The sequence below is a fragment of the Rattus norvegicus genome, chromosome 10 (genome assembly GCF_021556685.1).
Source record: "Rattus norvegicus strain SHRSP/BbbUtx chromosome 10, alternate assembly SHRSP_T2T, whole genome shotgun sequence".
Taxonomy (NCBI): Eukaryota; Metazoa; Chordata; class Mammalia; order Rodentia; family Muridae; genus Rattus; species Rattus norvegicus.
The window spans coordinates 19,999,802-20,015,433 of NC_141543.1; the positions used below are offsets into that span (position 1 = coordinate 19,999,802).

A 15,632-nucleotide genomic window follows, 5' to 3' on the forward strand; every position below is an offset into this window, starting at 1 on the left:
TTTTTTCCTGGAGCTGGGCACCGAACCCAGGGCCTTGCGCTTCCTAGGCAAGCGCTCTACCACTGAGCTAAATCCCCAACCCCGGAAAGTTTTAATTGAGGGAGGGAGATGGAGTAGATGGTGATTTTACATGTTTATACTATCTGAAAAAAAATTCTTTCAGAATATATTTATACTACATCTAATTAATAATTTTAAAAATGTTGTTCTAAAATAATGCTGCTTAAATCTGGAGCTAAGATCTGAACAGCAGCTCTGAGCAGAGCACCCACAGGAAAGGCTCGGCTGACACAACAATGCTTGATTAAAGAGCAGCTCAAATGGATGTGTGCAAAGTAGAAGACAGCTAGCTTGAGGGCTAGAGTCAGGAGAGAAGAACCACACCACATCTCAGGACAGCACACACCTCACCATACCACCCACCTAAGGACAAAGCCCTGCCCAATACCCTGAAGGGGATGATGCCTTGGGTTTACCATTATGAGGTCTCACAACGATGCACAGTTAGGGCTTTCAGCAAGTACTCATAAGACAATTCCAACACTGCAGAAGGTGGACACAATCATACAACACAGAAAGCTCAGTAATTCCCCATGTTACGGCAGCCACACTCTACCTACTCATTCTCCTCCTGTACATCTATTTACATATCCGCATCTCCTTTCCTACCCACACATACACTAACCCATGCCGCTCACTCGTAAATGTGCCTCATCCGCCAGTCACTCTCCCATCTACTGCCTATTGGTACATTCACACACAGTCCATTCGTCTATGTGTACATCTATCCATCTCCACCAGCCATCCTTCTACTCACTCATTATCTGTTCAACTATCCTCATGAACCCTCCAGGACCGTACGCAAGACACTAAAGTGCAAAGTGAAGAATAAAAAAGCCTTATTAAAGGAGCAAGAAGAGCCCAGACTGGCTGTCACTCCTTATCCACTTTCCATCTGAAGAGAGTAAGTCTCTAAGCAACCACATTCTAGTAACTCAAAATTACTGAACTGCCTTATCCCAGGCGAACAGTGATGAGGTGACACAGTGGGGAACCAGGAAGAATATTCTAAGGAGCAAGTGATAAAGCCTGGAAGAGCCACTTTTTCAACAACTTCCTTCAACAAAAAGCTCAAGGAAATGAGCATTAAAAACAAAACAAAACACACACATGCACATGCACACACACAGACACACAGACACACACCCGTGCACACACAAACTCAGGGAAGTAGAAAGGACCTGACTTAAAACAACAATAAAAACATGCCCAATGTCATTGATCATCAGGGAAGTGCAACTCAAAACAATGGCAAGCCAAGTCCTTGAGAACATGGGAGCACCTGGGCTAGGTTCTGCAAGACAATTTCCTGTAAAGACAGATACATGTCCACATCTCTTCTTAGGGGATGCCCAGGTAAAATGAAAACCCATGCTCATAGCAGTGGTGCTACACACCTTTTAATCCCTGCTCTTGGGAGGCAGAGGTAGGAGGAACCTGAGAGTCTCCTATGCACACTTCTCAAAGAGAGAGGCCAACCTCAGGGGTGAGTGACAGTTCCAAATAGATGACTGACAGAGGAAGGCATATAGAGAATAGCACTATGGTGATCTACGGCTGGCATGGGCTAGACGTGTTCTACCCTCACGTTCTTGTTAAACTCACAGAGCTGTAGAGGCCAATCTAAACAGGCACTGGTTGACTCCAACCAGATAATGCTCAGAGGAAAGCAGACCTATGAAACAGTAAAAGATTGAGGATTTCCAAGGACCAGGGAAGGAAGAGATAGATAGATAGCAGATAGTGGATTTTCAGAACAGAGAAAGTACTTTGATAAGACTACAGTGGTAGAGAGGAAAATGTTTCACTGTCCAACCTTGTAAATGTCTGACACAGGGTCCCTAAATTAAAACAAACCAAGCACCAGCAGATATACCACAACTGTTCGGTTAGCTCAAATCCATGATCCTCCTGCCTCAGATTCCTGATGTTATTGGTATTTGAGGCTACCCAGCAATCTTGGCAGATCACAATGCTCTTCCACGGGGATTCAATCTGATCAGGCCTGGGCTGTTTCGAAAATAAAGGTTTACAAATACAGTCCCAGGAAGAACAGAGGAAGGGTTCACCTAGCTGAAGCCTAGGTGCTCACTCCAACATGTATAAGGTCATCTAAATGTCAAAGCTAAGGCCTAAGAGAGAGAAGCAGGAGAACAGATCTAGAGACTTGGGGAAGCTCTATCTCAAGAGATATAAAGACTGTTATGTCCACAGCAGCTAGAAGGGTCTGAATGACAAAGCAGACCAAATGCTCAAGGTCAGGGGATGGATGGCTTGGGGAACTGAGGGCAACGAAAGAGATAGAAGACACAGCAGCTTTCAACAAGGGCCCCAAACCACAAAAACAAAAACAAGACAAAGACAAAAAAAAAAAAAATGCCCTCCACAAAATGCCAAGCAGGCCACGGCAGAAATAGGTCTTGTGATGCTGCTTCACTGCAAGAGAAGTGTCAGGAGCAGTGCGACTCCCAAGACAGAGGGCAGCCATGGGCAGACAGGAGGGAGGTATGACTAAGCACTCAGCCTTTAGCCAAGTGAAGATGGAGAGTAAGACACTTGGAAAGACTGGGATTCCAGGCAATGAAGTTTATATTCAAGGTATGGGCAAGAGGGTTGATCTCTACCAGGAAAAGTGACAGAAGCCTTTGGAGTCACAAGAAAGATATGTCTTGGGGCAGCTGAGAGGGGACCCCATGTGGGTATGGAACTGGAGAGAAGCTCAGGGTAACAACATCTTACTGACCTATGTACCAACTGCAGAGTCAGGCAGAACACAAGAGAACTCACGAGGATTAAAACACTGACCATGCCATCCACGCCTGCTGATGCAGAGTGGCAGTCCACGAAGACAACCTAAAGACAAGGCTGGATGCTATCTCCACACTCAACCCTGAGGCAGACAGGATGTTTGCAACAGAAAAGGTCAAAAACAACAGGCTAAAAAGTCAGGGTCAGATTAAGTGTTAAAAGGCAAGGAAGGCCATCTGCAGCAGCTCAGGAGCCAACACACTGAAGTACTAAGGCTCCTTTAGCAAATTAGCTACATCACTGTACAGCCTGATGATCCGAGCTCAATCTCGGACACGCCAGTAGAAATGACTGCTCAAAGTTTTCCTTTGACTTCCACACAAGCACCACAACTCATAGGACAGCTCTCATACGCAACATGCTCAAGCATAAAAAAAGAAAGAAAACGAAGGAAAGAAACCAGCACTCATCTCAACTTCTGTAGGTCAGTGGATAAATACAAGTAAATAGAGTAATTTGTACTTACCCAACCTGAATGAGTTCATTCAACTTTGTTGCGTTCTTGTCATCCATGCCTTTAAAAGTTTAAAAAAGAAATGAGGCCACGGGGTAGTTAGAAGCAAACAATCACAAATTCCCATTTTCTTGCTGTGTGGAAACATAGATCCCAGATCTTGCAAATTAATGTTCTGTATCTTAATGAATCCGTGCCTTGTCTGACCCACACAGCCTCCTCCTAACCATTCTTAAGGGTTCTGTGCTCAGATAGCTCTTCTCCCAGGAATTATCCCTGACCTTCTGGTACTGCTGAACCATGGCTAGGCTCCCATAGTGCCTGATGCTGATAAATGCTTCCTCCAGGAACCTCACTGGGTCCTGGGCCTTCCTTCCCTGCTGATTGTAGACTCTCAGGTACATAGTTTGAAACCCAGGGAGGGCCTGCTAAATGATGGCTCTCGTGCCCTAGTTTCATTGCCCTCAGCACTGTCCTCAAGGGGTTTGTGCAAGAAAGCAAGAATTAAAAGCTAACACAAGAACCTGGGCAGGGACACAGAGATATGAACTGTAAAATTCCTCAATAGTACTGAGTGACTTGGGAATTAAGGGACCACAATCACTAGCCAGGCAGAGAACCAAGACAAGAGTGAAATTATAAAAGCAGTCAGAGACATACTATACCTATGAAGGACTTAAAGGACTTTATATCATAGACAGTGCGGGATAGACACTGGAGAAAAATTGTAAACATGATTAAAGAAAAGGAAGGAAAGAAAGGAAAAAAAATGAAAATAGACCTAGGATTGGTGGCCCTTGCTTTAATCTCAGTACTAAGGACGCAAACAGGCAGAACACTAAGTTCGAGGCCAGCATGCTTCTCAAGTCAACTTCAAGGATAGCCAAGACTACACAGAGAAACCCTGTCTCAAAAAACCAAAAGGAATGAAAACAAAATGAAGTTGTCAGATGAACAGTGAGTGAAAAGATTCAATGCAGGTACAACTGCACCACAGAAAGTAAAGGAAACTCTCACTGTGAAGGGAAGGGCCCAAGTGGAATAGACCTTCAGGAAAGCAAGAACAACATCGGGAAGGGCAAATGTAGACAAGGGCCTGCAAGAGCAGGGACATCAGGGCCCTCATGTGAACACTAACCAACCTCTCCATGTATCACCACAAACTCATGAAAAAACTGTACACAAACTCAGTTTAAGCCTTGTGTGATCAGGGAGACTGGAGCTCAGATCTGTAGGAGGACATGGGTTAATGAAAAGAGAAGCTAGGGCAGGAACAAGGCCCTGGAGTCCTGTGTGTAGCAGGTTGTACAGAGAGGCCTATAGGTGGCATCCAAATGGAGGAAGCCCAACAAATCAATCAGGACCTAATGAAACATATGAAAAAACAAAAAGGGAGGGGATGAGGGGACAGGCAAATGTGAGAATTCCTGGATATGACAACTAACAGATGCCTGTGCTGGATGAGGACAAGCAGCTTTAGCTGCAGTCAGGTGAGGCCTTGTGGAGATCCAGCCAGAACGCATGCCCTGTCATATGCTGGCTCCGACGGGCAGTCATGGCAGGAAAATGCAATGGAACCACTTTATATACAGAAGAGTTTGCACATGGAGCACTAGACCTGGGCAAGGACTTGACCATTACTTGGCGATGTTCTAAAGATTCTGAATGTAGGCAAGAAGTTAGCAGGGGACTATACCCTTTGATAGTTTGATAAAATAAGTCAGTATGGTCATAACAGGCGGTGTGTACTCCAGGGTTGAAGTCTTAGGGTATGGGATAAGAGTGTACAGTCAAATGGAAGTGAGAAAACAGCACACCTGTGTGTGAAAGGCATAAACAAACACTAGTTAATGGAAGGCCTAGTGACTGGCATGGTCATTAGATCTGTTTCAACTTTTCTGTTGTCAAAAGAATTTCAAGATAAAAGTTGGATTCCTGTGCACTAAGGGTCAGTGGCGATCAGGATAACAACCCACGAGGATGACCCATGGACAGCAGCAGTACTCACAACCCCCAATCTTCTTGCGTAGCTCGCCATAGCAGATGAGACCATAGAGTTCCTGGGATGATTTCTTCAGCCCTCGAGAGAACACTGAAAAAAAAAAAAAAAGGATGGATGTTAGGTAGAGGGGACAGTGACATCCCAGGGTACAGCCTGTTTGTACAAGAACATAGAGGGAGCTGAGACTTATTGCATATAGATCACATCACCTTGGACACGTAGTTACTGATCTCCCTGAGATTCCCACAATTGTGAAAGCCAGTTATAAAGGTTGGACAGTGTCAAGGTACCTGGTTGAGACTACTGCTTCGAGCACAGAAGCAAGTGGCTAGCCCCCGGCTGTGTGTGTCCAATGATGAGCCATCAAAACCTTGGGAGAGCCAGAATCACAATATAAAAGGCCTTTCATGTGTGGTGAAGGTGCACTCCACAGGACGTAGAAAGACAATAGGAAGTTGGGTGGCCACGCAGGGAAGGAGGAGTACAATATGTGTTGAAGCCTCCCACCCCTGATGGGATAGAGCTAAAAGAAGTGATGCTACCAAGATCCTAGAGGATGTGGGGTCAGGAGGTGCTTCTGCAGAGAAAGGAACGGGGGAAAAAAAAACATTGCTTTAATATATGCTTTGCAATACTGACCTATGTAAAAAGTCTCAGACTTAACAGACCCTGGGAAGGAACATGTACCATCCACAGTGCCTGAAGGGAGAGCTTGATGAACAAGTTGGACACATTCAATCATCACACTAGATATAACTTGACCCACAACAGTCTTTAAATCCTAACTCATGAGTCATCTTCTCACTGAGAAAGACCTCTCAAGAGCAGCTGCAGTGGACACTCACACAAAGCCTTGGAATGACTTGCAGAACGTACTATGAGCTCCAACAAGAAAAGGAAATGTGCATAAACAGTGCATCTGGAAGGCACAGACGTTTCATTATCCTATGGTATGGATGAACAAAGCCTCAGATCTCAGGGACTGGAGTAGGACTGAGATATATAAACAAATCAGTGTAGTCACATGGTAGTGGTGCTAACAACTGAAAAACAACAAGAAGGGGTTGACTTCAAGTCTGCAGAAAGCTCTTATGCTGATGATCATATGAATTATGGAAGCTAACGATCAGGTACCAGAGATGCTCTCCTCCCCCCAAGCTGTGGAGACTGACAATGTAATCCGAGGGGTCTCTAGGAATAGACAAGAGGAGGGAGGGTGCGTGATCCCACAGAGCTCTGTTCCTCTGTAAGGGGGGTGGGGTGGGTGGGGATAGGCATTGTCTTTTAAAACTATAGTATCATGATGCATATCACGGCCAAATAGCATGACTTGGCAAAGAGAGCACCACAACAAAGGTGAAGATCAGGGTTGCCAAAGGACACCATGACGGCACAGGCAGGGGTCAGAAGAAGGAGCAATGTGGCCACAGCTATATGCCAGCTATATGATTCTTACGTCAGCAACGTCACTATCTAGAAAACTAAGAGTATTAGAAAAGAATCTACAGAACAAGCCTGAGATAGAAACTGCAAAAGTGCAAGGAGATGGAGCGGGCTGGGACCGAGTGAATGCGGGAAGAGAATCTAGAAACGTGGAGGGAGAGGCAGCTAGGTCTACAGGGAAGGACGATTGGTTAGATGATGGACTGAAGAGCTAGTGTCACTGAGAAAGTGCTCAACCGAGGGTGCTTTTTGCCAGAAACTAGACTAACATTTGGAGATAATCTAGTCACGTCTCTGAAGATGAACTGGACTGTGTAAATCCTGACTATAATACAGACGACCGGAACACTGGCAGAGCAGCATCCACCCCAGCAGACCAGAAAAAGTCAGGCTTTCTTGTACACCCACAGTTCAGTTTATCTCAGGACCCAAACTCATAAGGGGACCCAGAAGCTTCTGCTCTGAGGCAGTTTTGAGAAAGTCAAGAGAAAGTGGACAACCAGAGTCTAGGACAGCATGTTTACCTCAGGATGTTCTAGGGGGAGGTAAAATACTTCCTGCATGGAAGCTCCATTAAGAAAGGAAGTAAACAGCTCTAGCCAGTACCCTGAAACTGACCAGACTTCCTAGGCCAGATTCCTTCCACAAGAGTGTGTGAGTAAGCAATGCAGGCCAAGAGTTACTCTCAGACAAGCGCAACTGTAAAGAAAACTCTCGGGAAAGCCCAACCAGAGACCGCAGAGTCACCGTGGAAAAACAGTTTCCAATCTGTTGAGCTGACCGCAGGACATGCCGTGTGTACTACAACTGCTGTTCAGGTGAGTAGTTACACCTGCTGGGTGGGCTTGGGTGACAAAGCTTTGAGTCATTTCTGCTACTGTAAGTGACCCTTCACTTAAAATTCCTGTGAGGAGCCCTCTAAATCCTCATTGGCCCACCAAACTCCAGTACTGGTGCTTTGTCTGGTCTGTCATGGGCTCCCTCACTCTCTAGGGCAAGCAGATGTTTGTGTGTTGTGCCTCCAGGAGATGACATGCAACATAAACACGCTCAAAGACACTGAAACACAGAAAACACAGCTCCAACAGTAGTAAGGACCCTTACACAGATGGGGCGGCTTCCTCACAATTAAATTTAACCAATAGGTTCTGGACCTGTCACCAACCAAAGCACTAGGATACAAGTCCCGCTGTAAGCAGCCAGGTGAATATGGGGTCACAGAGAGTGGGCCATGGGTGCTTGCCTGAAAAGATCCAGCTTTGCCTGGTGAGCCTGTGTAACACTCACCATTGTCAAAGTCAATGTATTTGGTAATCTTGTGCCAGGTGCGGTAGTAGAAATGCCGGACCTGCTCTTTGTTCTTCACCATGCTTGCAGGCTTGCCCTTCTTCTTGTACTTCAGAGCGATGTTGTTCTGAATGGCTTCAAAGTCTTTTCCATGCTAGAAAACAAAGTCCACAACAAAAGCATGGCAGTTAAAAATAAAACAACTTTTTGGTATAATGTAAGCATCATCAAAAGTCAAAAGGGGACCAGCCTCGCACAGCATAAGACAAACCAAGCTTCACAGTAGAAAAGCATGAGACTTAATATTGGAACAAACAGTTCTAGTGGCCCGTAGGGGACCATAAGGGAAACTTTCAGGAGGATACCATGGTAGAGAGACTCCGGCTGTCACCACAAACCACCTCACAGTAAGAGGAGGGTCACTCTTCAAAACTACCTGCTGTTTGATCAGAGAAGCTGCTCATACACGCCCTTGGGATAGAACCAAACAGAAGCGTTCTGACCATATCTCAGGACCAATCCCTCCTAGGAGAGAAATCTGGGTGAGGTTAGGATTTGAGAGTGGAGCGTGTGTCCCTGTGCTGATGACAGAGAGCCAGCTGTCTGGTGCTCTCGAAGAGCTAGTTAGAGGCACTGAGAGCACCATGTGCCAACAGCACCCCAGAACCCAGATATAATTTTTCTTTCATTTATTCATAGTTTTTCAAGACAGGGTTTCTTGTATAGCCCTGGCTGTCCTGGAACTCCCTCTGTAAACCAGGCTGGCATCCTCCCATGCAGGGATTAAAGGCCTGTGCCACCATACCTGCCTATACATTTTTCATAGAGAACTCCAGTGTTCTGAAAAAAATGGCTAATTCCAGGCTGCAAGGTGTTTGTCAGATAAGCATGGAATAATTGGAACTGCCCAAAATGAGACCTTAAACAAATTGGTTTCAAGTTGTACCCAAATCACGGGGGCACCAATCAGTGATACAAATGGACTATGATCCTCATAATAAAGTAGCCTTCAGGAGTCCACAAGCAACCATCACTGGGAAGATGGGGCCAGGGGGTCGACAACACTCTTCTCTAGAAGGGATCTGTAATCCTCAGACATAGAGCAATAGAAACAAGACTTGTCACTAGACAAATTCCACAGTGACTGCTGTGCTAGGTAAGTAGCAGCCAGGTTGTTTAAACTAATGTAAGAAAGATGCTGCAAAAGGTGCTATTTGCGGGTCTCAATACTCAGAAGGACTTGGAAAGCATCACCTCAAAACAGTGGTCCATTCTGCATCACATCTGTTGCAAATCTCATGTACAATTAATTAGGCTAGATATAGAAAGGACCCATCACTGCCAGGGAATTGTTTTACATTTTTATTTTTTGAATGTGTGTATGTATATGAGTGCATAGGAATGCATGTACCACAATACAAATGTGGAAAGCACGACTTGTGGTAGTCAGTCATGTTCTTCTGCTTATGCGGGTCCTGGAGATCAAAGTCAGGCTTGATGATAAACACCTCTACCCGCTGAGCCACCACACTGGCCTTGTATAATGTTTTTAAAGTCCAAAATTGTTTCAAAATGAAAAGTTAAATTATTTTAATGTAAAACTTACTCACTGTTTTAAAATACTTAACAGGAAGCAGAAACTCAAGGCTAAGCCAGGTGGATGGGGAACTAGAGGTCAGCCTAGCAACAGACTGAGACCAAGTCTCATAAAAAGGAAAAAAAACCACAACAGCTTATCATGGAAAGGTACATCTGGGCCTTTGTTTCTGTGTCTGGCTGGGTGGCTATCTCCTCAGCAGTTGTTAACTTGAACAGAGACAGATACAGACAAGTCTGCTATGAGGTCTGACTGCCTCATTTATGACTCCTCAACCTGTATTCTCAAACTACATGGTCTGTGGGATTTGAGTATGGGCCCTACAGTCAGCCTGTATTTCTAGAAACACAGTGTTCTAAACTTCGTTATGAACATGATAAGTGGGTCAAGAACAACAAAAATTGGGCAAAGCTGGAAGAGAAAGATTCAACATCTAGGTGATGAAAACTCACAGTATTTATACAGCAAAAAGCCAGAGCCATTCCTGATGCCTATGCATATGGAGGTGGAGCACTCTGAGACACGTCAGAGACAAGGCGTTCACAGCGGTTCAAGGCAGTAAACTAAGGTAGGATGGCTAAAAGAGCAATGATTAAAAAATAATCACACAGGTGGAAAGCAAGTAAAATAAAAGCACAGTTGTCAGTTTTATATTATACCGAACACCACTGAAACCAAGAGAAAGGACCTAGCAAGGTCTCAAGTGCCTTCTATTCAGGGCACATCCACCTGCCCACCTGTGCTCTCCTCTAGCAGTGGGACTAGAACTCACTACTAGCACAGGAGAGGTGATAGATAGGCCATCACCTGAAAAAAACCAATCTGAGTTCAGGCCCAAAATTCAGCAGAGCTGGAGAAATGGGTATCTTAAGCAAGAAGGAGACACACTGAGGACTGGGACAAAGACAGCAACAGTCTCTGCATCTGGCCAGCCATCTGCATCTGCACCCTCTGGGCCAGGAGTGTTGCTGTGAGCTCAGTTTCCAATGGTGGTGAAGAAGTCAGACTAGGTTCTGTGAGTGCGTGCAAATCTCCTCAGTGAGAGAACTCCATGCCTAGTATGCACAAGGGTTTCATTCCCTTCATCCTTATGCATACGTACACGCCTGTGCACACATACACACACACACACAAATCTGTTGACAAATATTATAGAAACAATTCTCAGAGCAAAGGTCTATGCTCAGCTGCCACTAAACTCACTGCTAGAGATTTTAGCTGCCCACCCTCACCCAACATTGGTCAAACAGGTGCCCAGGCCCTCATCGCAGTCTTTCAGTCAGACCCCCAAATAAGGTGTGGATTCCCACACTCTTCTACTGGTTACTTTTTGTCAATTTGATCCCAACTACAGTCATCTGAGAAAAGGGACCCTCAAATGAGAAATTATCTCCATTGCATTGGCCTGCGGCTTTGTCTATTGGGGCATTTTCTTGAGAAATGATTAACATGGAGGAGCCCAGCCTATGGGCAGGGCCACCAGAGCTACCGTCCTGAGCTGTAGGAAAGAAAGTTAGCAAGCGAGCTGTGGGAAGAACGCCAGTAAGAGGCACTCCTCTACAGTTTCTGCTTCTAGGTTTCCGCCTGAGTTCATGACCTGGCTTTGAAGCCTCAGTGATAGTTTGTGACCCGTCAATTGTAAGATGAAATAAACCCTGTCCACTCCAAGTTGGTTTTGATCATAGAGTTTACTAGAGCAGCAGCAGCCAAACTACAATAACTCTCTTTCCCTCTCTTCTTCTCTATGTATTAAATCATGGAAAGCATTAATAATATTATTACTAATCAAGGATTTAGGGGATATAAAAACACATGCCTGGTTGGGAGGAAAGGAAACAAGAAGGCTAGCCCACTGGAGGGGAATGGCAGAGGATGGTCTTAACAAGGAAGCCTCTTCCTACAGTCTGTAACCAACAACCACACGTCAGTCACACCTCCCTTATAGTAGCTGGATAGCAGACCACCTTGCAGAGAGCTCAGTCTCCAGGAAGACAGGAAAACACCACAGTAGTTACAGATCAGGATAAGATTCACTAACAGTTGCACATTCTTACAGCCCAGCAGGAATCATAAGTCTATTATGCCTAACGGCTTTAAAAAGCGTAATTGGGGGCTAGAGAGATGGCTCAGTGGTTAAGGGCATTGACCGCTCTTCCAGAGGTCCTGAGTTCAATTCCCAGCAACCACATGGTGGCTCACAGCCATCTGTAATGGGATCCGATGCCCTCTTCTGATGTGTCTGAAGACAGCTACAATGTGCTTATATATATAATAAATAAAATCTTTAAAAAAAAAAAAGCATAACTGGAAGATATAATCCATACAGATGGAGTCTGCTTTACTATAACTTTAAAAAAAAAAAAAAAAAGAGCCCTTTCACATTTATTTGAATGATTTTTGTAACTACCCTAACAGGTCTTGTATGTACCTATTTCATTTTTTCTATGGATAACAAGGGTCAAGTCACATGAACATGTTGGTCACACTCCTCTGGGATAGTTGAAATTTAGCCTATCACCCACACAAAGGAGGAATACCAGCCATAGGAATTTGATAAAACTAAGTCTTTGGCCCACTGGAAGTGTCTTCCTTTCTAATCTTCTACAAACACCACGACTTGAATTCCTGGCTCATTCCTGTGTTGAGCCTGTCCTTCTTAGGTTTGGCAAGGTGCATCCATCACACCTGTGCGTTAACCATTAAGAGGACGAGGCTGGCTGGTTAGTCAACATGCCAAAGAAGTCATCTAAACTGAGAACGGTGAACAAGAACGTTCACTACGATGCTATTTACAACGACAAAGTCTGCAAGGAATCAAAATAAAACAAAACAAGCAAATGGATAACAGACTGGGGAAATCAGGCTGGTAGTGAATTTCTTGATTAGCATGCATAAGACCTTGGGGATAGATAAGACACACGCAGTCATGTACACATAGGCCCGCGCGCACACACACGAGGGACACACCTGCTGCAGCCACTCAACTCTGTTACTGGCTCAACAATCAGTCCAAACAGTGCAAGAAGGAATGGGCATGGCTGTACTCCAGTTAAATTTCTCCTTCATACAAATACAGACAAGGTGTATAGAGGTTCAGCTGTCCACATCCAGAGAAACATTTATAGCCATTTTTCTTTTTGTTGTTTTACTAAGTAAAAGAGCTCAGTGGTTAAGAAGATTGACCGCTCTTCCAGAGGACTCAGGTCAACTCTCAGCACTGCCATGGCAGTTCCCCACCATCTGTAATTATAGTTCCAGGGTATCTGGCATCTTCTATCCTCTGAGTGTACTACATGCATATAGTATGAATACACATACATATAAAATTAAAATAAGTCCTTAAAAAATATAAGTAAGCACCATGACAAACACATTTAATGTTAATGTAATTTGATGTTCACGTATAACTACAAGGCTATGAGAAACAAACTTCAAAGTGGAGGCAGCTGGCAAGGCACTGCCACATCAGTAGACACAGGTCTGGGAAGTGGCTTTTCTATTCTGACAGAACTTGACATTTGATTCTAAGCAAGCTGTAATATTATTCTGGGACTTAGCTGCTATTCTAGCTGACAGAGCCAGGTATCTGCTTGTCCTTCTGCACTTGGGGACACTCCCCAAATCAGTCACTGTGTAGCCAAGGGAGAGTTATGCTCCATGCTAGAAGTATGCATGAGCTTTCCCCCATCTACTGTGAGAATGAAGACCATTCTCAGCAATCTGACTGTCGGCATTCCAGAAAATGTCGACATCATACAACCACTGTGAAGGGCCCCAGGGGAACTCTGAGGAGGGACTTCAGTCACATCAATGTAGAGCTGAGTCTTCTTGGAAAGAAAAAGAAAAGGCTCCGTGCAAACGGTTACAAACGGTAACAGAAAGGAACTGGCCACTGTCAGAACCATCTGCAGTCATGTTCAGAACATGATAAAGGTTGTGACACTGGGCTTCCGTTACAAGATGAGGTCTGTGTACGCTCACTTCCCTATCAACAACATTATTCAGGAGAATGGGTCTTTTGTTGAAATCTGAAATTTCTTGGGTGAAAAATATATCCGGAGGGTTCGGATGAGGACAGGTGTTGCTTGTTCTGTCTCTCGAGGCCAGAAGGATGAACTAATCCTTGAAGGAAATGATACTGAACTTGTTTCAAACTCAGGGGCTCTATTCAGCGAGCCAGGACAATTAGAAACAAGGCTGTCGGGGTTGGAGATTTAGCTCAGTAGTAGAGCGCTTGCCTAGGAAGCGCAAGGCCCTGGGTTCGGTCCCCAGCTCCGAAAAAAAGAACCAAAAAAAAAAAAAAAAAGAAAAAGAAACAAGGCTGTCAGGAAGTTTTGGGATGGCATCCGTGCATCTGAGAAGGGAACTGTGCAGCAGGCTGGCGAGTGAGACCTCAGTTTCCCAGCTCCAGAAACAAGTAGGATCTGGGCTCTTTGGGGACAATAAAAGACTTATATATTGAAAAAAAGTATGCATAAAATGACTGAGAGCCTTGGGAAAGAGCATTCATCCTCATAGTCCCAGGAAGGAGATGACAACTGTCCTGATCACTTCTGGGATCCTTGATAGAATCTGCCCGCTTAACAGCAATGCAGCAAGGGAAATGAAAGGCTAACTGAGAGCTCAGGAGGGAGACAACTGGGGACCTGACTCACTCTACAACTCACCTCATACAGTCCTTCAAAGAAGGTGTTCTTGTCCTCTGTGCTCCACGACTCCCACTGCCTCCGGACCTTCTTTCCTTCTTCCTTCTCAGGCCCTGAAGATCCTATGTTCCGGGAGGAGGAGCGTGAGCCTCCTGCAGGGGTGACAGAGGCAACCCCAGACACGTTTCCTGAAGATGATGCGCCACCGTCACTTCCTTGGGAGAGAAAGGACTGTACCATAACATGTTCAGAAAGCTAAGGGATAGGAGCAAGAAGGACAGAGGGACACCAAGGGCTCACTGCCACACTCAATTCCAACTCTTCAACAGCTGATGGCAGCAAGGAGCACTCATCAGAAGCCAGAGCTGATGAGATGATTCTAAGAATGTGTGTACAGTGAGGAGGGCCTGTTTTAACGCGTGATTCTGATGTCCTGTCCATTCTCAGTCTAATCCCTGCGCCTTCGGCAAAGCCACAGATCACACTCCGTGCGGATTCTTGCTCAAATGTGTTTTTAGTTTGAAATACTTACTGCGTTTTTGAATAAACTGAAGTTCAAGTGACAATTATATAAACAGAGTTGGTATTTCAGAATATAGGCCATTTAATGCCTAATGTACTATATAATCTGAAGATCCCTTCTCTCATTTTTTTCCCTCTAGTAATAGAAATATGAACCCAGGGCTTGGCACACAGTAGGTGAACATTCTACCACTGAGCTGATCTCCATACCCAAACTCCTTCCCTCTCTATCATCTGCTTTTTTTTTTTTTCCAGAGTCTTATTTTATAGTCCAGGCTTGCTTTGAACTCATGGCAATCCTCCTGCTTCAGTCTCCCTAGTATTAGGTTTACAGGCCTTTGTACCATACATGGATCAGAAAACTAAGAAAATGTTTTCCTAATGAGATGCTGTAAGCTTTTCCAGCTGAGATTCAGTTTCTAGTAAGCCTGGTGAGGCTCTTCCTGGCTAGCCTCAGGGCTACTCCTCCCCTAGGGTCTCCCTTTATTGCAGAGGTTTCAAAGAAACAACTTCATAGAAGAGTGAAAGATGAAAAAATTAAAAATTAGAAGTCTATTCATCCACAAACCCTTGAGAAGATGCTCGGGCTATCTGCATTAGAACACGCATAAGGGCTGCAAGCAGGGGGCTGAGAGCACAAGAGGTGGAGGAGCTGTCCCTGCAGCAGCTTCGTCTGCCCTAGGCAGATGCTGCAGTGACAGATGGCGATGGTAAGGTTGTGGCAGCGTCCTTGGGATCTCAGACTTCCCTCTCCATGTCAGATATGGCATTCTCTACACGCTGAGCAATGGCACCAAGCCGCCCCTTATAGAG

The 15,632-nt window shown here is 45.0% G+C and overlaps 1 protein-coding gene across 10 annotated transcripts in view; it reads right to left on the reverse strand.

The window, feature by feature from the left end:
* Nucleotides 1-15,632, reverse strand: part of Cramp1 (cramped chromatin regulator 1) — a 48,568-nt gene that overhangs the window by 22,577 nt on the left and 10,359 nt on the right. For 8 of the 10 annotated variants that reach the window (XM_087570209.1, XM_087570208.1, XM_087570212.1 and 5 more), the window contains 4 exon segments: nucleotides 14,319-14,512; nucleotides 8,055-8,208; nucleotides 5,331-5,414; nucleotides 3,335-3,383 (listed from right to left, as the gene is read on the reverse strand). In XM_087570209.1, the coding sequence (XP_087426335.1) occupies nucleotides 3,335-3,383; nucleotides 5,331-5,414; nucleotides 8,055-8,208; nucleotides 14,319-14,512 (481 nt within the window). 10 annotated transcript variants of the gene reach the window in all.